This window comes from Ictidomys tridecemlineatus, chromosome 4 (assembly GCF_052094955.1).
Source record: "Ictidomys tridecemlineatus isolate mIctTri1 chromosome 4, mIctTri1.hap1, whole genome shotgun sequence".
Taxonomy (NCBI): domain Eukaryota; kingdom Metazoa; phylum Chordata; class Mammalia; order Rodentia; family Sciuridae; genus Ictidomys; species Ictidomys tridecemlineatus.
The window spans coordinates 100,676,551-100,704,401 of NC_135480.1; the positions used below are offsets into that span (position 1 = coordinate 100,676,551).

Below are 27,851 nucleotides of genomic sequence, written 5' to 3' on the forward strand. Positions count from 1 at the left end.
CCAACTCGGATGGCATCCATCACACCGTGGTGACGGGAACGCAGGACTCGGGGATGCAGCTGTAGGGAAGACAGAGGCCCAAGCGGTGCAGACTACAGGCGAAAGAAGCGTCGCAGAGTAGACAAAGCAGAGAACCCAGCAGGGCGTGGCAGGACACCTGGTCGCGAGCAGAGAGCGCGCCTTGAGAGTGAAAGTGAGAGACGGGCCAGTCCGAGGCCAGGCAGGAACGGGGGCGGAACTTCCGGAAGCCATTTGCCTGAGTGGCAGGGGAACCGGAAGTGGAGGCGCTGCTGCTGGTGCTGGGGCCCGAGGAGGGACGCGCCGGACTGGGGCCGCCGGGACTGAGCGAGCGACAGACGCGCCACCAGCCGACGCCGCAGCCGCTTGGGTCCCGCACGGACCCTCTACTTGAGTGAGTGCATCCAGGGTTGTCGGAACCCGTGGCCGAAGGCTGGGGGTTGGAACGCGCCGCGAGGTGTTATTGTGAGAGGCCCGCGACCTCCCCTCCCCCACCCTGGCCGGCCCCTCCCCCGCGCCATCACCCCAGCCAGCCCTTGGGGGGCCTAGCGCGCGCCTTCTCGGCTGGCGAGATGTGTGGAGGCCGCTTTCCGCCTGTGAGCCTCTTTCCCGGTACCCCATCCCTGAACCTGTCGACTTTCCTCAGCCGCTCGCCGGCGCCTCCACCCTGGGGTTCTCGTGGAGGTGTAGCGTGGCGGGGCGCGGCGCCCTGCCCACCCCTGGAGTAGGCCTTCCTGCACCCCCGGCTCCCTTCATCCGATCGTTCCCTCCTATACGTACACACCCAGCCTCCAGCGTCGCTGTTGCCTTTTCCCTCCATCCTTGGGCTTGAACCTCTGACCCTGCTCTCATCGCCCGCCTCTAGTTGGAGGCCCAAATGTATGTGTTTTTACCAAGCACTTTTCCCTCCCCCTTTTGTTGAAAAATGCCTCCTCTTTGGAAACTTCTCAGTTGCCTCCTGTAACGTATTCTAAAGATCCATGTCATGACTCAAATTATTTCTTATAAGGCTATCCAGTCCAGCACCTGTTTTTATTTAGAGATGAGGCTCAGAGAGATTGGTGATTTGCCATTCTCCAATCAGCTAGTTAAACCTGTCAGTGGATAGGTTTTTTTGGGGTGGTCCCCCTTCCCCAGTCCCCGTCCATTTACCAGATCGGGGGGCATTGTGGTCTACAGGTTTGATTGAGTCGTTGCGGGGTGACTCATTATTCTGCTTTCCATAGCTCCCAGGCCAGCGCTGGCTTTTCGTTATTTATATTCAAACCTTAAGAAAACTCAATACAAGCTTTGGCTTCTTTGTAGAGCCTGCCCATGGAGAAAGGATGAACCGCCTGGACCCTAGGGCCTGGGGACCTCATTTTGTACAGCTTTAAATTGGGGAGAGAGGTAAAGGTGTGGCAAAAGAAGAAAGAGAAAATAGGGAGGCTTGTCTTTGCCTTGGATATGCCTTGTATTTTTAGTTTCTTCTCCTGGGCACATTGTTCTGACATAAAGGTTGCCTCCTTGTGGGAGAGCAGGGGATGGAATCATTGTGCATTAATTTGTTGGCTAGGGCATGTGATAAATTATGGATGTGCTGGAACCCAGGGACCCACCCACCACCACTGAGGCAGGGTATTCTGGATGAGGCTTGTCTTCCTCTTTAGAATAAGCCTGCCAGCTCCCTATGAAACAAAATGAAGAATCTTAGATCTGAGTGGAAACATTCTACATCTTTTAATTCTTATTTAAACTTTCTCCTTCCATCTGTTTCACAGTTCAAACTTTTAAAGAATCATCCAGTTCAGCTTGAACATTTACACTTCTTTGTTGGAACTGGTTTCTACAGTATCCTGCTATATGCATCTGGAAATTCTGGTTTTGTTTTGTATTGTCATAGGCCACATTAAGTAGAGAAGATTTTAAAATGCAGCAAAATTGTGCTAGTTGCTTGCTCCTCACCTTCCCAGAGAATTCATTTTGATAGGCAATTAAGCATTTTCTGGAATATAGCCTGTTGTAATAAATTAACAAAACTTTGCTCTTATCTATTAAATCCATTCTGCTAGGTTTTTCTAAATGATTCTGTTTGTAATCTCAAGTTTATGACTTGCTTATGAATCAGTAAAATGAGATGGAAGTCAAATCTTTCCCTGTTGTTACTTTTTTTGTTTGTTTTTGCAGTGCTGGGGATTGAATCCTGGGCTTTGCACATACTATGCAAATCTGTCACTGGGATAGAAAACCTAGTTACTCACATTTTTTTTTTATGTGATATAACACAGGCTTCTTCTGCATAGCTTCTGACACATTCTTCATTTTTTGTTGTAAAAAATTCAACAATTTTATCTGTCTCCCACATTTGAGTCCTCCAAATGCATAACCCTCTAGGTTGTACATCTCTTACCTGATTCTTTTTTTTTTTTTTTTGGTATGGGGGCTTGAACTTGGGGGCACTCAACCACTGAGCCACATCCCCAGCCCTATTTTGTATTTAGAGACAGGGTCTCATTGAGTTGCTTAGTTCCTTGTGGTTGCTGAAGCTGGCTTTGAACTACTGATTCTCCCCTCTCAGCCTCCTGAGTGGCTTGGCTAACAGGTGTGTGCCACCACGCCAGGCTTTTTCACCCGATTCTTAAAGATTAAATCACTTGGGTTTTTGGGTCCAGGGGGGGGTGTGTGTATGTGTGTGTGTGTGTGTGTGTATGCATGCACCCGCGCTGGGGATGGAACCCAAGATCTTGTTTCAGGCTTAGTTTTTGTCTTCTGGTATTTAGGGTGTTTAAAAATGTTACCAAGCATAGGCATCAGTGAAACTGTGAAAGCTACTTTGTATTGTTAAGATTTTTGATTGGACAAAAATAGTACAAAATCCAAGTCTCTGAAGGCACACAGAAACAAATTTTTGCCCAAATACTTTGCCCTCTTCGAAGAGGAAGGATGATCCTGTAATCATAATTAAAAAGGGAAAAAGAACTACCTAATTGGGTGTTTTTTAGTCTTCTTTCCATTATAGCTGCCTTTTAGCTTTAGACAAGTGTCATTTTTTTCCCCCTCAGTTTCTCTTTCCACATGCCTTTTTCATTTTGTCAGTAAGGAAGTTCAGGTGGAAGTATTTCTCAGTATCAAAATACCATTAAATTTGGGTAGTGATGATAAAAAATAAGCAGGAAAAACTTGGTAAATTAAAATTTGTCTCTGTTTCATATAGTCTTTTCGGTATAGAACGTAACATCCTTTGCTCAAGGATAATATATTTTGGGGTTTGTTCAACAGTAATAGGTTGAGCATCCTTAATCTGAAAATATGAAATGCTCTAAAATCTGAACTTTTTGAGCACACTGACATGAATTTTCCACAAGTGGAAAATTCCACACCTGACACCATGTGATGGATCACAGTCAAATGCAGGCAACTAAAAATAACACAGAATTATCTTCAGGCTATGCATGTAAGATGTATGTGATATATAAGTGAATTTTTTAAAAAATATTTTTTAGTTGTCAATGGATTTATATTCATTTAGATGTGGTGCTGCGGATCGAACCCAGGGCCTCACACATTCCAGGCAAGTGCTCTACCACTGAGCCACAACTCCAGCCTGTGATATATAAGTGAATTTTATGTTTACCTCTGGGTGCCATCCCCAAGATACCTCATTTGTGTATGTACCAATATTGCAAAGTCTAAAATCCAAAACACTTCTGGTTCTAAACATTTTGATGAGGGATAGTTAATCTATGTATTACTATGATTTCAAATCCCAGCTCTATCATGGAGGTTTCTTATATTTCTCTGAGCTTCAATTTTATTGAAGTAAAGCTCCTAGCACAGGGTTCTATAGATAATAAGTTTAATTATTAATTAATTTTGTGGTACTGGGGATTGAACCCAGGACTTATATACTGAGTGACATCCTCAGCCCTTTTTATTTTTATTTTTTTATTTTAACCCAGGCTGTGTTTGAATTTGTGATCCTCCTGCCTCAGCGTTCTGAGTAGTTGGGATTACATGTGTGTGTCACTTTGCTCAGCTTAATTATTTTAGATTAGTTGTTTACCTGTTGGATAAATTAAAAAATCTACATTGGTAAACTGAACCCTAAATCTAAGAGATGTTTATGTTGACTATTGGTCTTGAAAGGATGTTCACCCTTTGTGATACATAAGATGAAAACATAAGAAAAAAACCTAAAAACTTCTTTTAACTTTAAAAAGGGAAAAATAAACTTTACTAATAATTTAACTTATATTTTACACAGTAATTCAAGTACTTAATTTATACACAAGTATACTGGAGTGCATTTCAAAAAGATTCTAAAACATTGAAGAAGGTTTGGACCCCATTAATCTGGATCAACCTTTACTCATTTGTTCACTTGATGCTTTACTGTTATATATTGACCTAGTTTTTCTTTGTATCTCCATTGAGACAAATCTACTTTGAGAGACAAATCATTTTAGTCTGTACTCTTTATTTATTAGAAATTTATTTCACTATGGTGGGAGTGTAACTGAGTGGTAAAGCACATATTTAGAATGCACTAGGCCCTCCCCCCCCAAATCTCACTGTATATACTGGCATTCTTTCTGTTTTGAGTCATGCAAAATAAACTTAGTATACTTTCCTAATAGTCTTTAAATACTTTAAAGACAGCTGTTTATGTCTGTTTTTTTCCCCCAATCAGTTTCTCTATACTTTATAAACATACTCATTTCTTTGAACTATTTCTTTTTTTTCTTTTTTTTTTTTTTTTTTTAGAGAGAGAGAGAGAGAGAATTTTTTAATATTTATTTTTTAGTTTCAGTTCTCGGTGGACACAACATCTTTGTTTATATGTGGTGCTGAGGATTGAACCCGGGCCGCACACATGCCAGGCGAGCGTGCTACCACTTGAGCCACATCCCCAGCCCCTGTCTTTGTGTTTTTTCCCCCATGGGATTGAACACCATGCTTATTAGGCAAGCATTCTATCACTGACTACAAACTCCAACCCTGAATAGTTGATTTTTAAAGTGGAATTGTATGTTATTATATTTTTTTACATATATAGATATCAAAGTTTGAAGATGGAAAAGGGGCATTGCCATCTGTCTTAAGACTAGTGGGAGCTTTTTGGGGGGGGAGTGGGTGGGGTTACCGGGGATCGAACTCAGGAGCACTTCACCAATGAGACGTAGCCCCAGCCCTATTTTGTATTTTATTTAGAGACAGGGTCTCACTGAGTTGCTTTGAGCCTCGATGGCTGAGGCTGGTTTTGAACTTGATCCTCCTGTCTCAGCCTCCCGAGCCGCTGGGATTATAGGCATTCACCACCTCGACCCCACCAGCTCCTTTTTTTCTATTTTGAGGCAGGGTCTTGCTAAATTGCCAAGGCTGGCCTTGAACTTAGAATTTTCCTGCTTTAGCCTTCTGAGTAGCAGTGATTACAAGTGTGTGTCACAGTGTCTGGCACTAAAAATTCTATGTAGAACATTTTGTTGATTTAAAAACAAAAGTAAAACGCACAAATTTTACAAACTTAATATATGACAGTCTTTTGACCCTTTAATTAATTTTTATTTTTCCTTTATCCTGTTGATGTTTTTTTGTAGTTCTGGTGATGATGGTACTAGCAATTGAACTCATGGCCTTGAACATGCTAGGCAAATGTTTTACCACTGGGACACATCCCCAGCCCTTTTCAATTCTATTTTGAAGCAGAGTCTTGATAAGTGGGCCTTGAACTTGCAAACTTCCTTCCTCAGCACCCCTACCCCAGTACCTGAGATCCCAGGTGTTTGCTACCATGCCAGACTCCATTGATGATTTTAACTCTATGTTGCATGTCTCTTGAGTGGTTACATAAAAGTCTTCATATAAGGAGTTAGCATAAACTGATTTATCTTCAGTAAGTCAGATGCTACATGGATGTCAGGCAAACCTAAGTGTTTCTTAGTAATTTACCACACAGATTACCTGAATTCTCTGATGACACTTGCTTTCTTCATTTTATAGTGATATTGTGAGAATGGGGTAGAGAGCAACCATTTTCTAATAGGTATAAATTACAGTAATGTAAAGAAACATACTCCTATGATGTGGATATTTTATAGTTTCATTCAGATAGGAACTTGGCCCTCACCCTAATTTTTTTTCAGTAGTATCATTTAGAACTGAGCTAATTTTATAATTAATAATACTATTATTTGCTTCTATAATGTATTTTTAATGAGAAGGTTATGCTTTTGTGTTTATAGCTTGGTACTTTGAGAGTCTAAAAACTACTATTTTTTTGGGTATGGCTTACTGGTAGACATTCCTGAGGCCCCAGGTTTGATCCCCAGCACCAAAAACAAAGAAAGAACTCCCTTGGCAATCCCCGATGTGGTGTTTTTGGTACTTTTTGTGTGTATTTATGTGCATGCTCAAATGTGCACAAGTATGTGTGTTTGAAATGAATTTATATTTTTTATTTACTATATCAGTTTTCATTTAGAGAAAGCCTGACTCTAGTTTGAGGATGGCCTCCTTTTTGTGTATAAGTCATAAAAGACCTGGATTTTTCTTTTTTTGTTGTCTTTGCATATGAAGTCTGTTTCTAGTATGTATTCTCCAGAACTGGTTGAAAATGATCTGGATTCCTATTTGTCTTTGTAGAAGATTAGGATTTCTAATTTTTTCTGAATTTTACTTATTCCTCCTGACTACCATTGGGTCCATATTTGAGCTCATCATCACTAAAATGTTTTTAGTGAAGACATGTAAAAAAAATAAAAATAACTAGTAAAAAATTGTTCAAAATTAGTTCCAGGTTATGACTGGTTTTATCATATCTGTAATAAGAGTTGTTTTGTGATATTTAGTAATTAGTGGACTCTAATAATTGTTGTAACAATTGAAAATAAATCCCAGTTTAATTTCTAGGCCAAAACCCATTATGAAACAAATTATTTAAAATCTGTGATGTAATATTTAAGTGGTAACAAGCATTCTTTTTAATAAATGAACATGACATAGACATTTTTTCTCAGGTATAGAATGAGCCAAGGAGACTCAAACCCAGCAGCAATTCCACATGCAGCAGAAGATATTCAAGGAGATGACAGATGGATGTCTCAGGTAAAAGGAAGTGCATATCTATTATTCACATGGGACAAGTCTCAATTTTGGGGGAGTCTTTTGACCAAAGCTGCAATGTATAAATATATACCTATGAATAAAAAATCTAGTGTTAGAAATGTTCCTGATCACTAGTCTGTCGTTGGAGCTGAGGAATGTTTTGATAGCTTGGTGGTTGTCCTATGTTGGTCTTAAAAGATAGTAATGTCAAAAAAAAAAAAAAAAAGACTCACTTGAATCAAATGTATGAAATATGATATGTCAAGAGCTATGTAATGTTTTGAATAACTAATAATAAAAATTTTTAAAAAGATAGTAATGTCTTAAAAACTTTTTTTTAAAGAAGTCTTGAAATTAAACACATATTGCAAAAATTTTAGAAAGAATATCCTATATCCTTTACCTAGATTTAGGAATCATTAACATTTTGCCATATCTGCCTAATTCTGTCTGAATCTATTTGTATATTCCAACATACTAATTTTCCTGAACCATTTGAGAGTAAGTTTGCTCTCTATTCTTGTTTTTCCCTACGTATTTTAGAATATTTGTTAAGAATGAGGACTTTTATTTTCTTTCAAATAACGCTTTTTTTTTTTTTAAGTTGTTAGACCTTTATTTTATTTATTTATATGTACTGCTGAGAATCAAACCCAGTGTGCCTCAAACATGCCAGGCAAGTGCGCTACCCCTGAGCCTCAGCCACAGCTCCTGAGGACTCTTTTTTTTTTTTTTTTTAAACATAACTAATTAAAATTAGAAATTTAACATTGATAGAATATTATTACCTAATCTATAAACCATATTCAAATTTCTCTAGTTGTGTGGCTGAGGCTGTAGCTCAGTGGAAAAGCACTTGCCTCGCATGTGTGAGGCACTGAGTTCGATCCTCAGTACCACATAAAAATAAATACAGATACCATGTGTTCATCTACAACTAAAAATATATATATTAAAAAAAAAATCTCCATTTGTTCCACTAAAGTGGGTTTTGTGTGTGTACTGTGTGTTTCTCCTGATACTAGGGATTGAACCCTAGATTGCTCTACCACCGAGCTATATCCCCAATCTTTTTATTTTTCATTTCAAGACATCTCACTAAGTTGCTCATGGTGGCCTCAACCTTGGGATCCTCCTGCCTCAACATCCTGAGTCATAGTGGTTTCAAGTGTGCACAGTGGCGGACAGCTAGAATTTCAAAGAATGTAGAAGGAAGGAGGGAAAATAAAATCATCGGTGGACTTGCATATTATAATATCCATAGGCAGGCTCCACTGATCAATATTAAAATTGGTGGATACACTTTAAGGAGAAATGTGTAGTATTTGCCTAGCCTCAGAGGGTCTCCCCTGAAATTACTTTGATAATTTTAACGTGTGACCATTATTTTTTGATATCCCTTTCTCCAGCAGCTAGAGAGTTAAGTCTGTTTACATATACGTGTGTGTGTGTGTGTGTGTGTGTGTGTGTATTTGTTGATGGGTCTTTATTTTATTTATTCATATGTGGTGCTGAGAACCTCTGTTAACATCATCAGTAATAAGTCATATTAAGGTCATGTACCCTACATATCAAAAAGGATGTATCACCTCTGTGGAAGTCAAACCCAGATTGAGGACATTTTACAAAACACCTGACTACTACTTATCAAAAGTGTCAGTTACAAAGGACAAGATCAGAACACTGTCTCAGATTAGAAGATCTTAAGGAGATATGAGGACTAAATTTGACATGGTATCCTAAACTGGTTCCAGGAACAGAAAAAGGGCATTAGTAGAAAATCAGGTAAGAGCTGAATGAGCTGGATGCACACCTGTGCACAACCTATAATCCCAGCAACTTTGGAGATAGTTGTATAAATTTGAGGCCAGCCTCAGCAATTTAGCAAAATTCTTTCTCTAAATAAAATAGGGTTGGGGGTATAGCTCCGCAGTAGAGTGCCACTGGGTTCGATCCCCAGTACCAAGGAGGAAAAAAAAAACTGAATAAAAAATCTAGTTTAGTTGATAGTATTTATTGATATTAGTTTTGATAAAAGTACCATGTTTATGTAAGATGTTAACATTGGAGGAAGCTGTGAGGAAATGGTATATGGGAATACTCTTAACTTTGGCATCTCTTCTGTAGACCTAAAATTATTTCAAAGTAAAATATTTTTTAAAAAGAAAAATATAAAACAATTATGATTAAACAAGCATGAGATATAATACCCATGAAATACCTGTGGACTGTTGTCCTTCGGTATTCATGGAGGATTGGTTCCAGGGAAATCTCTCCCCATACCAAAATTCACAGATGCTCAACTTATTACATAAGATGGTGTAGTATTTGGAAACAACCCTATGCACATTTCCCTGTGTACTTTAAATCATTTCAGGATTACTTGAATACAATGTAAGTGCCCTATAAGTAGTTGTTATACTCTGTTATTTATGGAATGAAAAGGAAAAAGTTGACAGTAGTTTTGATCAGGTTGGTTGAATCTGCAGATGCAGAACTCGATAATATAGAGTGCCTACTATATTGCCAAAATATCTAACCCTTACCAGGTGTGGTGTGCACACCTGTAATCCCAGTGACTCAGGAGGCTAAGGCAGGAGGACCACAAGTTTGAGGCTAGTCTCAGCAATTTAGCAAGGTCCTATACAACTTAATGAGACCCTGTCTCAAAATAAAAAGAAAGAGGCGGGGATGTGGCTCAGTGGTTAAGTGCCCCTGGATTCAATCGCCAGTACTTAAAAAAAAAAATTAGTACTTTTCAGGGAACACCAAGGACAGATGAAGATATTTACTCTCACTATGGGAATGCAATCAAAAAAATTTATATGTCAATATATTTTTCAAAAAGTAAATTTAGGAGATTGTAGCAGAAGGGTGGGCAACCTGTAGGTTAAAAGGAATTTTAGAAATTTATTAACATCCTGCTTTATTTTAAAAAAAACATCAAACAAATTGAAATGTGGAATTTGGACCCTGGTTATTAATTGCTGTTAAGGAACTACTGTTTTATGTTTTTGGAGTAAAATTGCTATTGTGGTTATAGTTTTTAAAGTCTTTTTAAAGATTTACATACTTAAATATTTATACCTGGAATTATTTATCTTTGATTTGCTTCAAAATAATCCGGGGGTAGGGTGGGATAGTAGTTGCGAGTATGACTGAAATAATAGTTGCCAGGAGCTAGGTGTGGTAGCACACCTCTGTAATCCTGTTGACATGGGATGTGGAGGCAGGAGGATTCCAAGTTCATGGCCAACCTTGGCAATTTGGTGAGGCCCTAAGTAACTCAGTGAGACCTTTTCTCTAAATAAAATCTAAAAAAAGGGCTGGGCATGTGTCTTGGTGGTTAAGTGCCCTTGGATTCAATCTCTCGTACTGCAAAAAGAAGAAAATGTTGCCATAAGCTATATTATTGTAGCAGGTTACAGTGGCACATGCCTGTAATCCCAGCAGCTCCGGAGGCTGAGGCAAGAGGATTTAGTTCAAAGCCAGCCTCAACAAAAGCGAGGTGCTAAGCAACTCAGTGAGACCGTCTCTAAATAAAATACAAAATAGGACTGGGGATGTGGCTCAGTGATTGAGTGCCCCTGAATTCAATCCCTGGTACCCTCACTCACCCAAAGAAAGTTATGTTATTGCTATAGCTCACGATGGATGCATGGCAGTTCCTTGTGTTATTCTCTTAACTTTGTGAACATTTTATATTTTCCTTTATCAGCTTTTTACAAAAAGGTTATATATAGACCCTACTATAGGCAAACTTAATAGAAATCATTGCAAAACCTATTAACTTGACAGAGTTTAAGACCTCCTGGGTTCATTTCCTAATATCAAAAAAAGAAATGGGGGGAGCCTATTAACTTGAAAAATAAGGCTCAGCAGTAGACTGAGGAAAATATTTGTAGTAAATATTGCAAATGAAGCATTGATCTCTTTGGTTACATTATCAATAAAAATATCCTCAAAGTATTAGAATGTAAGTACCTCAAAAGTCATGACATGAAGTATTTAACTTTTGTTTCCTGAAATGGAAAAAGAAAGGAGTGGTGTAGGAGAGCTAATAATCAGTTCAAGTGAAAGTACAATAAGAATAATTCTAATACATCACTAACCAGTATAGATTGTTATATAGCTCATTTGTTATAAATTTGAAGCTCTGTACTGCATCTACTGTGAAAATGAAGGTTGTTCTTGGTAGTCAGAGTGTTGACATTCCAGAAAATGTCAACATCACTCTGAAGGGACGCCTGGTTATTGTGAAGGGCCCCAGAGGGACTTCAGTCACATCAATATGGAAGTTTGTCTCCCTAGAAAGAAAAAGAATAGGCTTTAGGTTGACAAATAGTGGGGAAATAGAAAGGAACTGGCTGCTGTTCACACTGTCCTTAGTCCTGTACAAAATACAATCAAGCCCTGAGCTTCTGTGAGAAGACAAGATCTCTGTATGCTCACTTCCCCATCCACATCATTATTCAGGAGAATGGGTTTCTTGTTGAATTCAGGATTTCCTGGGTGAAAAATCTGTAGGGTTCAGATGAAGACATTTGTTGCTTATTCCATATCTCAATCCTAGAAAGATGAGTTAATTCTTGAGGGAAATGATATTGAACTTGTTGCTATTTTTCCAAGCTTATTACAACTATTTTTGTACTGTAAAAGAAATGTAAAGTATCAGAACCTTTGGAACAGCAGTGGATGCATTCAAAGAAGATGATATGGCCATTAAAAATATGGTTATAAAAATCATAAAAAACTACATAGAAAAATGCATATAATATAATGTTGAGTACAGTTCTAATAGTTGTTGCTTACTGACTATATATTATGTGCCATACAATAGCTGAGCCCTTTTCATAGAATGATCTTCTAAACTCCAAAAAGAGAATTATCACCAGCTGTGAAAACCAGGACTCAGATTATGCACTTGCTTTAATGTCACGAGACTAGAAAATAAAAAAGATAGAATTTGAGTATAGTTCTTTTGCCCCTGACCCCCAAACCCATTGTGCCAGGAGGAGGTGTTTGTGATGATTAACTGTGTTTAAAACAAAACAAAAGGTGGGGGGAGTAGAAGATAGATAGGATCATGTGAAAAAAAGTGATGAGAAGAAAATATCCTAAAATGGTAATAGTTTTGGATTAGTCTTTTCTCTTTTTTTTGAAACTTAATACAACTACTTCTATACTTTATTGATTTATTTTATTTGATATTGGATTGAATCCAGGTGTACTTGACCACACTGTGCTGCATCCCCAGTCCTTGCTTTATTTTTTTAAAATTTTGAGACAGGGACTTGTTAAGTTGCTAAAGCTGGCCTCAAACTTGCAATCCTCCTGCTTTAGCCTCCCAGGTTGCTGGTGTGCACCACCACTCACAGCTCTGCCTCTGTACTTGAAATGTGAAGTGCTAGAATCTTTAGAACAGCAATGCTTAAATTCTGTTACTCTATAAACATGAGCTGTCTTGTTGATATTGAAAGTGGTAATTGGTGCATGCAATAGAGAGTTGACACTTGAAATAGCTAAGGTTTTTGTTGTTGTTGTTGTTGTTTGGGTTTTTTTAATGCTGTAAATCAAACACAGGGCCTTGTGCATGCCAGTCATGTGTATTCTTCCACTAAGTTGTGCTCCCAGCTCCCTGGTTTATTCTTGTTTTATCTTCACCTTTCAATTTGAAAATACCTCTGGAAAAAATAGTAATTAAAAAAAAAGTTTATTGCACAAAACATGGAAGCAAGAAAAAAATTATGCTGGACTGGCTCATACCCATGATTCCAGCTAATCAAGAGGCTGAGGCCAGGAGGATTTTAAGTTTGAGGCCAGCGTGGGTAATTTAACAAGATTTTGTCTCAAAATTTTAAAAAATTTAAAAGAGGCCTAGAGCCTGCCATGGTGGTGTGCCTGTAATCCTAGTAATTTGGGAGACTGAGGCAGGAGGAATTAAGTTCAAGGCCCTAAGCAACTTAAACCCTGTCTTAAAAAAGAAGGAGAGGAGTTGTAGCTCCAGTGTGAAGTGCCCCTGGGTTCAGTCTGTGATACCAAAAAAACTCTTTTGAAATGAAAGGGGTTGGAGATATAGCTCAGTGACAAAGCACCCCAGGGATTCAGTCTCTTATATAAAAAAAAAAAAAAAAAAATAGGGAGGGAGAAAGATAGGCAGGCAAGCTGGCTATCCTTGATTCTATCACTATGAGAAAGAACTGTTTTAATCAAAACTGTCAAATTATTTCTGGAAGTATTTTCATTACTTTCATTTATTCATTCCACTGTGTGGGTGAATATCTCTTCACCATTGTGTCATCTGCATTGCTGTTGTCACCAGAAATACTTTAAATAGCAATTCTACCTTAATTCCTAAGGGAAACAGTAGAATGTAGAGTTGGAAAATAAAGAAACAGTGTTCATACCTTCCTGAGGAACTATCTTAAAGCATCCTGCAAATTTGTTTCTGGGATGAATATAAAATTTAAAATTTTGTCTTTTAGCATGATGGGTAAAATTCATTTTCAAAAGTGTCTTAGCTAGGTGTGTTGGCACATGCTTGTATCTCAAACTACTCAGGAGGCTAAGGCAGGAGGATCACTCAAAACTAGGAATTCGGACCTGTTTGGCAACTTAGGCCAGACTCTGTCCCGTGTGTGCACATGTGCATGCACACACATGGGAGTAAACTCAGGGCCTTGCACATGATAGGCAAATTCTCTACCACTGATCTATATCCCAGCCTGAGATTCTGTCTCTAAAAAAGGAAGGAGGAGGACTGGGGACACATTTCAGTGGTAAAGCGCTTGCCTCCCACATGGGAGACACTGAGTTGGATCCTCAACGTCACATAAAAATAAAGATACTATGTATTCATCTACAACTAAAAAAAAAATTTTTTTTAAAAGGATAGAAACAGTTTAGCTCTTGGAGCAATTGGAAAGATTGAAAATGGATCGAATATTGATGTTATGGGATTATTATTCATTTTTAGTATGAAAGTAGTTGATGGTTTCATAGAAGAATGTCCTTTTAGTAGATGTGTGCAAAAATATTTAGGGGACAAAGAATCATATTTGCAACTTACCCTTTTAAATTGTTCAGCAAACATATGCACATACATAGAGATGAATCTGGGAGTTTTTTTGGTGGGGTGGGGGTGGGGGGGCAATACCAGGTATTGAACTCAGGGCACTCAACCACTGAGCCACATCCCCAGCCCTGTTTTGTATTTAATTTAGAGATAGGGTCTCACTGAGTTACTTAGTGCCTTGTTTTTACTGAGGCTGGCTTTGAACTTGCAGTCCTCCTGCCTCAGCCTCCTGAGCCACTGGGATTACAGGTGTGTGCCACTGCGCCTGGCAAACCTGGGGATTATTTTTATTTTTTATTTTTTTGTAGTTGTAGATGGACAACATGCCTTTATTTTATTTTTATGTGGTGCTAAGCATTGAACCTAGTGCCTCACACTTGGAAGGCAAGCGTTTTGCCACTGAGCTACAGCCCCAGCCCAAACCTGGAAAATTTTTTAGTAAAAGTTTGAGGAAGCTGGGTGCAGTGGCACATACGTGTGATCCTATGGACTTGGAATGCTTAGGCAGGAGGATTGCAAGTTCGAGGCTAGCCTTAGCAATTTACTTGAGGTCCTGTCTCAAAAAATAAAAAGGGCTAAGGATGCTTGAAATCCACACCAGTTGGTGTTCAGTGGGAGAGAGCCCCTGGGTTCAATCCCCAGTATGTATATAGGTATATATAAAGAATGTATGAGGAAAAGATAAATAAATTTTTAAAAAACATGAAATGTAATTTTCTTTTCTGGTTTCAGTAGAATTTGGGTTTTCTTGATCATACAAAAGTGATCAATATATGGTAAGGGAGGAAGAGAGTTGGTTGATCACAAAATGAGAATAACTTTAAGGATAGACCAAAAAGGTGTTTGTTTTTTGAGTTTGGTTTTTTGCTTATTTTTTTTTTTTGGTGCCCATGGCCTTGCACAGGCTAAGTATGCTCTGTACTACAGAACTATACCCCCCCGCCCCAAGCCAAAGAGAAATGTTTTAACAATAAAACATTTGTTTGTTCCTTCTAGGCCAAGAAATCTCAGGGAAATAAATGCCAGTTTCTGATTTTTTCTTTTTTCTTCACACCAGCACAATAGATTTGTCCTGGACTGCAAAGACAAAGAGCCCGATGTACTATTTGTGGGAGACTCCATGGTACAGTTAATGCAACAATATGAGGTAAAAGTGGGGAGAGGTTGGTTCATGGCTACTAGTATGTATCTGTTAGTTACCAACAGACTTTCATTGTGATCTGACTGTATAGATTTATTCATAACTTTTAGAGAAGCTCTAGTTCAAAGTACAAGGGAAATCAGACCTACCTGATGGGATTCTTGGTGCCACCAAACATGATTTAAAAACAAAAACAGCATTGTTTGTAAACTGTTTTTTGTTCTGACTTCTAAGTAGTTTGATGTTATGTTTATTTATTTTTTAATTTAAATATATGGGACCTAGTAGTATCATGTCTCTACACCAACTGATGTGGATTTAATGCATTTAGAAGACCAATTTCTGTTTTTTATTTTTCCCAAGGATTACTACCAGGTAATAATGTCTTTCTTTCCTTTCTGAATCATTAATTTACTTCTCTTCCTAGAGTCTTTACTATAGAAAAAACCACCAAAGAGTTCTCTCCAAATGAATTTTTCCCTGATGGAGACACAGGGATTTCTTTTTTTTCCCCTAATTCTCTGAGTCTTATTCACATCAGTTGGTACCCCCAAACTGCCCAAGCAATGTCCAAATGGCTATTAAGCTATAGCCCCAAACAGTGAAGATTAAAGATCTTTATTGTGCTCCTTGGTATGACATGCCTGGCTGGAGGACCTTATAAGGTTCTCCAAAGACCAAGGACTGTTTACTTCTACCACCAAGTCATTTATAAGTACCTTATCACTTTGAGCAGAAAAGAAGGGAGATTCCCCAAGATGAAAAGATGACTTATTTATTCCTGGATCATTCCCTAAAGTCCAGCCTGCTGGTTTGGCTCACCATGTACAGCAAGTTGCCTTTACATGTGATTATTGCTCCTTTCCATACAAATTGGGAGGGCCACCAGAGGGCACATTTCTCCTGACTGGCTCACCAAAACGGTCTGGCCTATCTGTTGCTCAGATACTAATATTTAGGAGACAAGTGTTGCTAGGAAAGAATTGTTTGTTTAAGGCTGGCCCTGAAGAAAATAGAGACGATAGCAACTCAAAGCTGTCTTATTTATTTTTGTAATGAGCTATTCCAAATCTTTTTTGGGGGTTGGGCATTTTTCTGAGGGAAATTTAAAAGAAGACATTGCTTTTTATTTTTTTTGGCTCATGTGTTTCTGTTTCACCCGATTTTTAAAACATAGTTGAATAATTGAAAAGGAGAGTTTATTGAATTGGTAGCTTAATTTTAAAATGTTGGGATCTTTTAAAGATCATCAGATTGAGTTGTGACTGAGTTCTTGAGCTCAGTGCTGCATTAAGAATTTGTTACAACACAATGGCATCTTCAAAGCTGTTTAAACAGTGAATGGCACATCATTTGCATTGTGTTTGAGAGCTTGTTTGGAGGTTCTAGCAGGGGAGCATAGCTACTTGTATACCTTTGACTGAAGAATGGTCATCCTTTATTGGGAAGGTAATCCTCTTTGAGCACAAAGCTTCAGGAGAGAAGCACATGGAGAGGTGAAGGAGGAAGGGAACACCCACCTAGCCAGCCAGATCAGCTAAGTCAACCCTGGCGATCACGGATGTTTTAGCCAGATCACCCTCACATCCCCTTTGCAGTATGTTTGAGTAGAGATAATGGAAATTGTCTATTTTAGAGGCTTTACCACCCATTGCAATTGAAAAATTTCATTTTCCATTAATTTTAGCTTTACTAACTCAAGTTTTCTCTTTAGATATGGCGAGAGCTTTTTTCCCCACTTCATGCACTTAATTTTGGAATTGGGGGAGATACAACAAGACACGTTTTGTGGAGATTAAAGAATGGAGAACTGGAGAACATTAAACCTAAGGTGAAATGAAACTTACTTTTAAAAGAATATCTTTAACTTTAAGTCTTTGTCAAATTAAGTTGTTAAATTATCTGAAATTGTAGTAAAAACAACACATTGCTTTAATATTCTTCTTTGCTTCATGTTTTACATATTGTTTGCCTGGGTTATATTTGAAATTGTTAAAACTAGCTGGGTGTGGTGGTGCACACTTATGATCCTAATGATTTGGGAGGCTGAGGCAGGGAAGATGGCAAGTTTGAGGCCTCCTCAACAACTTAGCGAAACCCTGTCTGTAAATAAGAAATAGAAAGGGCTAGGTATGTACCTCAGTGGTAAAGTTCTCTGGGTTTAATCCTCAGTACCCCCTCCTCCCAGTAAAGAAAAAGAAATTGTTAAAATTATTTTCTTCATGGGCTGGGGATGTGGCTCAAGCAGTAGCGCGCTCGCCTGGCATGCATGTGGCCCAGGTTCGATCCTCAGCACCACATACAAAGATGTTGTGTCTGCTGAAAACTAAAAAATAAATATTAAAATTTTTAAAAATTATTTTCTTCAGTTGTAGGAAAAGATTTAGTGCTAACAATATATGCTTTTCTGTGGAGTGATGGACCTGGGGCAGTATGAGGGGGAAACTGCTCTTAGGTGGGCCATGGGAACAGGGCCATGATTTACTTCAGGAAGTAATGTGGGTCTATTTACCATATAAGCAAATTGGTAATCAAGGTCTCCAAGTTCCTCTGAAGAAAATTTGGAGTAGATGTAAACAAATAAACATCTCTATCCAGTACCTTATCACCTTATAAACATCCTAAGTCCATGTGCTGCAAAAAAAGAAAAACCCCAAAGCTGAGCTGATAAATGTTGATTTCATTGAAAGTATCCATGCACCTCTTTTTTTTCTTTTTTTCCTTCTTCCCATTTGCAGTGCAGGGTTTGAACCCAGGGGCTTCCCTCATGCTAGGCAAGTGCTCTGCCACTGAGCTACATCCCTAACCCTCGTGTGTCTCTTTTGGGACGGAGCAGAAAGGTAGAAAGTTGTTTTGTTGGGCCATATCATTAATGTATGTCTCTTAAGTGACAGCCACTTTGTAGAATGATACCCCCCCCCCTCGAGTATCCAGGGGCACTCAACCCCTGAGACACTGCCCAGCCCTTTTTAGTTTTTATTTTGAGACAGGGTTCAGTAAGTTTCTTAGGGCCTCATTCAGTTGCTGGGGCTGGCTTTGAACTTGTGTTCCTCTTGCCTTAGCTTCCCAAGCCACTGGTATTACAGTTGTGTGTCACCACACCCAATTTGTAAAATTATTTATTTTATTTTAAGAGGAAAGCTTTTTGGAACATTAGCCAGCTTCCACTCCGGTGACTCTTTTCCTTGAGTTCACCTTTGTATTTATACACATTATAATCCCTTCAGAGTTTCTGTTGTTATATGAGATGCTCCTAATCGGGGAGATGTGAATTACATTTTTCCCCCCATATTTCTCAGATTTTACTGGGGATCCTGGGGATTTAACCCAGGAATGCTCTACTTCTTAGCTATATCCACAGCCCATTTATTTGTTTGTTTGTGACAGAGTCTTAAGTTGTACAAGCTGGCCTTGATTTTGCAATCCTACCTCAGCCTTCTGAGTCACTAGGATTAACAGGCATGTTCCACTGTGGCTGCCTAGGTTTGATTGATTGGTATTTTTTAGACATTTTCTTTTCTCTCTTTTTTTTTTAAATAATTTTTTTTAGTTCTAGATGAACACAATATCTTTACTTTGTTTATTTTTATGTGGTGCTAGGGATTGAACCCAGTGCCTCACGCATGTTAGGCAAGGCTCTACCATTGAGCCATAACCCCAGCCCTATTTATATTTTTAAAACATTTTTTAGTTTTCGTAGTCTTTTTTTGTTTATATGCAGTGCTGAGAATCGTACCCAGTGCCTCACACATGCTAGGCAGCCATTCCACCACTGAGCTACAACCCTAGCCCCTAGATTTTATTTTAATATAGTTGAGTTTTCCGTAAATCTTTTTTATATATTTTCTAGATTTTGAGAGATTAGCTTCCTACTCTATAATAATAGAATTTTCTCTTTTCCTTCTAGTATAGTTTTGCCAATTAAATATTACTCTGCATGGAATTTATCCTGATGCAGGATATGAGGTATAAATCAATGTTTTAAGATAGCTGCCTAGTTGAAGTTACCCAGCATCATCTGAGAAGTTCATATTTCTTTCTTTGTTGAAATCAGATTTTCATCTAAATGTTGGACATTCCTTTATTTCTGGGTATTTCTCCCCCCCCCCCCTTCCCCGCCTTCCCACCCTTCTTCCGTCCTTCCAGGTCATTGTTGTCTGGGTAGGAACAAACAACCATGAAAATACAGCTGAAGAGGTAGCAGGCGGTATTGAGGCCATCGTACAGCTTATCAACACAAGGCAGCCACAGGCCAAAATCATTGTATTGGTACGTAATCTTTGTTGAGTGGAGAATTTGATACTTTAGTTTTGCTGAGGAATCTTTTTAAAAATACTGTGGCTGATGAATCTGGAGAATCTTTAGGTGAAAGTTTAAGGTACTACTTCTTGACCTATTTTATTCTCTGATGTATCCTACTGTTATTAGTCTCAGCATTCCCTATACCAACTATAGGGTTGTTTTATCTGCTTATCTTTGTTCAGACATATGGAAATCCTTTGTTGCCTCATGTAGCCTTTTTCTTTGTTACCTTTATTGATAAAAAATTGTACATAGAGATTTGTTTGAGTCCTGTGTCTCTTTTTAATAAACCTAGTTTTAGGTTAGCTTTGTTGTTTGGTCTGCTGTTAGTATATTAGAGGTGTTATATGTATTAGGAGATCTGAATTCTCTAAAACATCAGAAATTTCTATCAAGAGGAAAAGAGATACTTCATAATCTTACTTCAGCAGAAAGTGTTATCATTTGTAAAGTTAAAGCTTATTCTTCATAGTCTTAAAGATAAACAGCTATATTTCTTAGTGTAAAAGCCTAGATATACATATTTTTTAGCCATATTTGAAATGTACATTTTAGTAAACTCTGATACATATTTAGTTCTTTAATGAGATAATGTTAAGAAGGTAGCCATTTGTTCAACAGACATGAGGATCATTGTATACAAGGCACTATCCTGGGTCCGGAGCACACAAAAATGAATAAGGCATCATCCCTCTGAGGGAGTTCACAGTCTAGTAGATGGAGACAGCAATATAGAGAATTACTCTACTGTATACTGATGGCAGTGAGGAAAGAATAGAGGATGTTTTAGACAAACATTACCATATTAGAGTTTAGTTTTAAAGAATTCATTGTTCTCCAAATGGGGAAGGAAGAACTTTGGAAGCATTACAGAGAAAAAAGAAGAAAATGATCAAAGACTTGTACCTGTATTTGTTGAGTAAACATAGGAGGATATATATAAAGTTTGAGGCTCTAATGGTCGGGAGGAAGAGGCCAGTATCATGTGGCCTAGTATGCTATGCTAGGGAGACTTGATTTTGATTTATCGATGCTACAGAGCCAGATATTATTATTATTTTTTTTATTCCATGGTGTAATTTACTTGTTGATATATCCTGTATTATTCCAGAAAGGATTGTATTGTGGTTAACAGTTTACTTTTAAATTATAGTGACAAGAATTTAGTAGTTGTTTAGGAAATATTGTTGTATGGATGTTGCTGGGTAAATCTTCCGGAAATATTCTTTATTTTAGGCAGATTTTGAAATTTGAAATATAGAAGTATTAATTATTGATAATACTAAAATATTGGGAATAACCTAAATAGCCAGTAGTATAGGGATGTGATTACATAAGTCATTGAATATGTTGGTGTTAAATACATTACAGTTATAAGGGCTGTGTAAAAACAGTGAGTTTAGATGAAAAGTTGGAATGCTAAACAACATGTATATTATATTTAGAATTACTTAAACATGTAGTTGGAAAAGTGCTAAAAGGAAACAAAATTAACACTTGTTAGAAGGTGAAGGGATTAGGAGTGTAATATATATATTTTTTTCCTTTAACATTACCATATTTTAGCAGTTGTTAAAAACCAATGTGGGGAGGGAATCATATAGAATACCCTCAATAGTGATATTAAGGAAGATGGCATTCAAATGCATAATTTTTCTCATCCTTGGCAAAAAAAATCTCAATAAATATGTTTCCCTGTTCTTGAGACTTAAATATATATATATATATATATATTTATGTTGTTGATGGATATTCACTGGTCATCTTTCCTATTGTTCATTATATCTCCACCCAGACTTTGACATGTCAGCACTGAAGAGTGTTCTTCTTTGTTAACTATTAGATACAACACCTTATGCTTTTAACAGAAATACAAACTAGGGTTTGACTTCATTTTGTGAAATTTTTGAGATACTTAATAAGGATAGACAGTAATGGACCAGGGTAATGAGTCATAATTCTCTATATCTCTTTGGAGCTATAAACTTATAAAATAAATTGGTACTCCTGGCCCTAACATTTTCTGAAAAAGCTTAGACATGAAAATGTATATATTTTGAGCATGTTTTTTTTAATATTTTTAAATCATACATGGACACAGTATTTTTATTGTTTATTTAATTTTATGTGGTGCTGAGGATCGAACCCAGTGCCTCACACGTGGGAGACAAGTGCTTTACCACTGAACCACACCCCAGCCTCCCAGCTATGCTTTTTAAAAAAATACTTGCAGGGGCTGGGGTTGTGACTCAGCAGTAGAGCACTCGCCTCACATGTGCAAGACCCTGTGTTCGATCCTCAGCACCACATACAAAAAATAAGTAAATGAATAAACAAATGAAAAAAATACTTGCAGAAAATATACTTCTGTAAAATAAGACCTGTTACCATACAGACCCTATAAGAGAAGCTAGTGGAAAAATTTTTGCTTAAATAAAAGTAACTTCTATTGGGTATCAACCAACTGAAATATTAGGGATTTTTTTTTTCTTTTATTACCAGGGATTGAACCCAGAGACTCTTACCCACTGAGCCACATCTCCAGCCCTTTTTATGTTTTGAGACAGATTCTCACTAAGTTGCTGAGGTTGGCTTTGAACTCAGAATCCTGCCTTAATCTCCTAAGTCACTGAGATTACAGGTGTGCACCACTACACCCAGTTAGGTTGGGGATATCTGACAATAGTTCTGTAATGGGATCAGTTTTCTATAAAGACTACTGCTAGTTTGGGATGATAAAACTGTGCTCTATATAAGAAAGAGTAGGCATTTTTCTTTTTTAGTAGGCTGACAGACTTCTTATCTACCTGAAAATTATATTAGATCACTAATACAAGTTAAAATCATTTTAGGGCACCTTGTTTTATCCTGCCAGGTATTATGTGGCTCTGATTCACCAAGACTGCATTGGTTCCAATTCTCTTCTAGTGTATTATGGTGTATCTTCCATATGGCATTAATAATTATGGCTTTGAGCTAGATTTTTTTGATAGCTATAGGAGACGGGATTGAATGGAAAACAACAATGGAGCTAGGAAGTCTAGTTAGGACATTTCATTTTTACATGAATTGAGGTGGTAAGTTCCTGAGCTATAGCACTGTGTGTATATGATCAGGATGAAAAAAAGTAAATGGTTTAGGGCTGGGGTTGTAGCTCAGTGGTAGAGTGCCTGCCTCATATGTGTGAGACACTCGGTTGGATCCTCAGCACTACATAAGAATAACTAAATAAAGATATTGTGTCTATCTACAGCTAAAATACACACACACACACACACACACACAAAGTAGATGGTTTAGAGAAATATTTAGGATGCAACAGCACAGTAACATTGTTAGATAAATAAGGTGTGTGGGATGAGAGACTCAGGGATGTTGGAATGACCAGTTGATAGAATGTAACAGCATAGGTTGAGAGGAAGATGATGAATTGCTTTTGAACATGTTGGGAGTACCTCAAGTGCATCCAGGTTTGGTTCTGTAGCCAGAAGTTCAGTATGTAATTCTGAAGCTTTAGGGTGAAGTGTTCAGAGTAGAGATAATAGTAGGCTAAGGGTGCCTCCCCAAGAATACCAGCCAAGAATTGAGTGACAGGAGGAGGAAAGAAAAAGGAAGAAATTAAGCAGGACTGGTCAGCTTCCACTAAAACTAATCTCGTGTTTTAGAAATCAAAGATTATTTACAGTGTCAAATGAAATAAGTATTCCAGAAATATCTGAAATCACAAGCTTGTGAAGAAAAACAATTGAACCTTCAAACTTAATGTTCTTCTCTGTTTTGCCCCAGGGTTTATTACCTCGAGGTGAGAAGCCCAACCCTTTGCGGCAAAAGAATGCCAAGGTGAACCAGCTTCTCAAGGTTTCCCTGCCGAAGCTTGCAAATGTGCAGCTCCTGGATACAGATGGGGGCTTCGTGCACTCGGACGGTGCCATCTCCTGCCATGACATGTTTGATTTTCTGCATCTCACAGGCGGGGGCTATGCAAAGATCTGCAAACCCCTCCATGAACTGATCATGCAGTTGCTGGAGGAAACACCTGAGGAGAAACAGACCACCATTGCCTGACTGGCTCCCATCAGTGTTAATAGCATCCCAGCTTCCTCAGATCAGTTATATCACTGGCACTACAGAATCCTCTTTCTTAAGGCACTTTGCATTGTAGAATGCTCCTGGATGCTCATATCTAGTGTTTGAAGGGAGGAGGGATTTAAACTGGTCCTGTATATAGAAGTTTTGTTTGATACAGGAGAAAAATTAGCCAAGGAAGATTGTTGTTTAAATTGATTTGAAACCAGAAGGTGACTTTTTAGTTGTTTGTGTGACACATTCATTGAATTATCACTGTTTTTCCTAGGATATCATCAAGCCCAAGTACTGAATAATATGAAGATTCTTTTCTTGGCCTTTTTCTATGGATTATGTCATATGATAATTATCAGAATCACACCTACTTGGCTTTAAACAGATGTGGTTTCTTTTTTCCAGTTTTTAAGGTTCATAATTTAGCCTTTTGTTTTATTTTGTTTTACTCATATATGTCCTTGGTGTTTTCTTATCATATAGCATCATATTAAATGTGTATTACTCAAATATGGGAGATGCTATAGTTACAAGTGAATTTGTACCACTCTTTATCTTTCCCATGCTTAACAGTGAAAAATAGGTTTTGCCCCCTTTGACAAGCTTTTTGGAGGGTATTATTTTTTATGCTGCTGAATATCATGTCTATAATAGACTCATGCATGCAGCCTTTCCTCCTCTTTATTTCCTCATCCCTTCTCCTTTTTAATTTTATTTTTTGGTCTTTATTGACCTTATGAGCTTTTAACAAATTTTGATCTAGGAGCTCCATTGCTGGAAGTCTGAGTCCCCAGCCAGTTACTCTCATGATGATATTACTGATGTGTAACTCATTCTTGTGTGTGATGTTCTGTGCTAGAGTCTGTGTAGTGTTATCCATATTCAGAGTTCTAGTTTGTTTTTTCATTAAAACCTATTACAGTTTCCTTTTATGAAAAAAAATATCAGAACTCTGTTTCTCATTCCATAATGCCTGACATTTCAAATTTTGTAGTATTCTGTGGTGTATATTTTTAATTTTTACAGTGCTGGGAATCAAACCCAGGGCCTTGCTCATGCTAGGCAAGCACTCTACCACTGAACTACCCTCTTGCCCCAGCTCTATATTTTATTTTTTTTAATATCAGTCAAAAAAATCTTTTGACATTTCGTGAGAAAACAGTAAAGCTACTGATAGGCTTTCTACCTTTATCCTGGCAGTTTAGTAAAAAAAACACTAGGTTCACTTAACTTTTCAGGTTTCTTATTAGTGTATCTTTATCTGAGAATTTCAAAAGCGCTCTTTATAATCTTAATGGTTTGCTTGAACTATAAGAACTGCCATTTAAGAAAATAATGGAACAGTAGGTGGTTTATTGTTTAATATACCTATGAAATACATACAAACTGGATCTACAAACATATTTTAAACTGGACCAGATTGGGTAGTGATATGACCCATCAAAATGCTCTGCAATGATTCTGCTTAAATTCATATTCAGTAACGAAGGTATATGTTTTATGTGCTGCTTGCAAAGCAACTGGCAGGGCTTTGTGTGTTCATAGAAAGGTACTGATCTTTGTAGTACTCACATCTGACTGAGAAGGATTGAACTTGGGCTGTTTTTTTTCCTTGTTGAGCCTCTTTCTAGGATTTTTTTTTTTTTTTGTCTTTAAAAAAAGATTAGTTTTCTGAATGTATCATGTCTTCATTAACAACAGAAAATATACATGGTGTTTACTAAACTTGTTTACTATATTAAAATTTCCTTTTTATTTTTGGTAGCCTAGGCTCTTCAGCATTTCAAGACAGATTTTTTTTTTATTCTTAATGAGATATATAGTTGCAGGAAGGAGTGCTAATTAAGCCAGAATTTTGTGTGGAAAGCCAGGTTCCTATCTGGGTCTTTTTGTGTCTGTCAGAGTTGGTGGGAATATGGTCCAAATAAATCCCTTAGGTTATTCCTACAAGCATGCGCTTTTAGCTTCTCTTGTCACTGAGGATCAAATATCCCTTTGTGAGCTGGCCTCAGCTCCTTTGCTTATGTGTATAACTCTCAGATGATAGTACATTTTATATCTACCAGAGCTATTCAAGCAATAGTATTTGAACCACTAGCCTTTTAAATAAAATTCTGCCCTGTTGCTAATGTGCAGATGTTGAGTCCACTGTCATTTCTTGCCAAGATTTCTTTGCACTGCTCTAGACAAAATGTATTTTTTACTTTGATTAACATCCCAGTTTGCTTCAGTGACAGAATTTACTGCAAAGTCTTTGTACTTTTTAAAAAATATAAATTTAATGCACTGTCCGTGAAATGTCTTAGTTGTGATTTAAGGGGCCAACTTTCCAGGCAGCTAGTAGAGATACTGTTCTGTTCCTTTCCCAGAAAAGTTTAATCCCTTTGCCCACCCTCCTGCTATTTGGTAGCCAGTGATGGAACTTTAAAGATGTCTGTGTTTGGGTTGAAGGTAGACTGCCTCAGGGTGATCTAGTGCAAGTTATTTTGTTGCCCACACAGTGTAGGTTGCCATAGGCAGTGATCTGGCCATCACCTTGAATCTTCTGTCAAAAATCTTAATCCACCAAGACAAATCTTAAGTAGCTCATGGTCCATTCTTAAGAATTGTAATCCGTGCCTGCCTGTAATTCTACCTACTTAGGAAGCAGAGGCAGGAAGATCCCAAATTCAAGACCACCCCAGGCAATTTAGCATGGAAGACCCTGTCTCAAAACAAACCTGTTGGGGATGTATGTAGCTCAGTGGTGGAACGCTTGCCTAGGAAGCGTGAGGCCCTGTATTTAATCCCTCGTATCACAAAAAAGGAAAAGAATTGTTAACTCTTGTTTATAAACATAAAAAGAAATTCTTGGCTTTTTTTTTTTAACCTAGTCACTGTTTACAGTTGTATGCTAAAGCCTGAAATAATGTCTGTGCTGTGGTGTATGAACATTGCCAATTTTATATTTATTGCAGTGAAGAAGAAACTAAAATTATTTGAAAAGGAGGAGCATGTCCAGGCTCCTGAATCTGTGTGGGTCCATGTGGGAGCAGTGAGTGGGCGCCTCTTAAAAGGAGGCTTTTTGGAGAGGAGCCCCAGACTCCCCTGGGGTGTTCCTTTGGGGAATCACTGCCGCTGGCTGTCTGAACCTCCCCAAGGGGAGCTTGTGACTCTGCTTTGGCAAAGTTTCCTTGACTATTAGTACTCATTCTGTTCAGTGCATATTTCAATATAAATGTCCATTTCACTCAAACTTGCTGATGTCTTTCTGTCTCCTTTTATCATATTTTGGATTCCAGTGGGAAAAAAAAGGGATGGTTTTTTCCCTACCTTATCATAAGTAAATTGGATACTTTTATCATTTTGCTTCTTTTCTGTGGAACTGAATGTACTCTTACCTTCTTGGGTGGGGTGAATAGTTATAAGGAATCCTGGGTACAAAAGAGGAAAAATTGTTAAATGTGTTGAGAATATCTGGCAATTAAAAATAACTCTTAAACCATAAACTGACCTTTTGACCCTTTTCCCTAATTGCAGTGTTTAGAATTTATTCACGAAAAATGTCCCAGGTTGCACTGTTTTTCCATTCTGTACACTAACAATTTACAGGTTTTTATTTTTAATTTTGAAAATCTCTCCATTATTGCCCTGAGGTTAAACTTAAGCACTTGAAAAAGTTTGCACTGCTGAGTTTCTTTGCCATCCAGATAAAAAATGCCGGGTGGCCTGGGAATGTGGCTCAGGAGTAGGGATCTTGTTTACCATGTTTGAGGCCCTGGGTTCCATCCCCAGCACTGCAAGGAAAAAGAAATGCTCAGGTCAGTATTTTCCGTCTGTTAACCTCTTGTGTGATTAATGTAACTTCATTCTTTTTACTCTTGCCTAAGAGACCCAGAGACTGTTTTTTTTTGTTTGTTTGTTTGGGTTTTTTTTGTTTTTTTTTTTTAATCTTGTCCCGGTTAGTTGTAATTTAAATGGTTGATCTAGAAATTGAACCCAGCTTTACCTGACTTAAAAGTCCTAGCTCTTGCTTCTGCTAATTCATGCTGAGGTATCTTTTTGGCTCCAGCTTTTGATTTGCTAAGTTGATGACAGATCCCTGGTTTCCTTTCAGTTGAAGGTCCTGGGAATGAAGTAAGACAGTCTTCCCACTTGAACCAAGTCTGGAGT

The 27,851-nt window shown here is 37.9% G+C and overlaps 1 protein-coding gene and 1 pseudogene across 2 annotated transcripts; both read left to right on the forward strand.

The window, feature by feature from the left end:
• On the forward strand, nt 1-26,934 carry Pafah1b2 (platelet activating factor acetylhydrolase 1b catalytic subunit 2). 2 transcript variants are annotated; one of them, XM_005328294.4, is made up of 6 exons: nt 6-412; nt 7,014-7,101; nt 15,234-15,323; nt 17,032-17,148; nt 19,464-19,586; nt 23,406-26,934. In XM_005328294.4, the coding sequence occupies exons 2-6, from the start codon at nt 7,021-7,023 to the stop codon at nt 23,682-23,684; spliced, it is 690 nt and encodes a 229-aa protein (XP_005328351.1). In that variant the 5' UTR covers nt 6-412; nt 7,014-7,020; the 3' UTR covers nt 23,685-26,934. The 2 variants fall into 2 exon arrangements, with proteins under 2 accessions (XP_040141203.1, XP_005328351.1); XM_040285269.2 differs by lacking the exon at nt 7,014-7,101 and having other exon boundaries at nt 1-412.
• Nucleotides 7,108-15,266, forward strand: LOC120889711 (large ribosomal subunit protein uL6 pseudogene; annotated as a pseudogene).
• Nucleotides 26,935-27,851: the final 917 nt, after the last annotated feature.

What these genes read in the sequence shown, in the direction of transcription:
- Pafah1b2 (XM_005328294.4), top strand. Translation starts at nt 7,021, where the DNA reads ATGAGCCAAGGAGACTCAAACCCAGCAGCAATTCCACATGCAGCAGAA. An exon ending in TGGAGAACATTAAACCTAAG is followed by an intron (nt 17,149 to 19,463) that starts GTGAAATGAAAC and finishes CCGTCCTTCCAG; the next exon opens with GTCATTGTTGTCTGGGTAGG. An exon ending in AGGCCAAAATCATTGTATTG is followed by an intron (nt 19,587 to 23,405) that starts GTACGTAATCTT and finishes GTTTTGCCCCAG; the next exon opens with GGTTTATTACCTCGAGGTGA.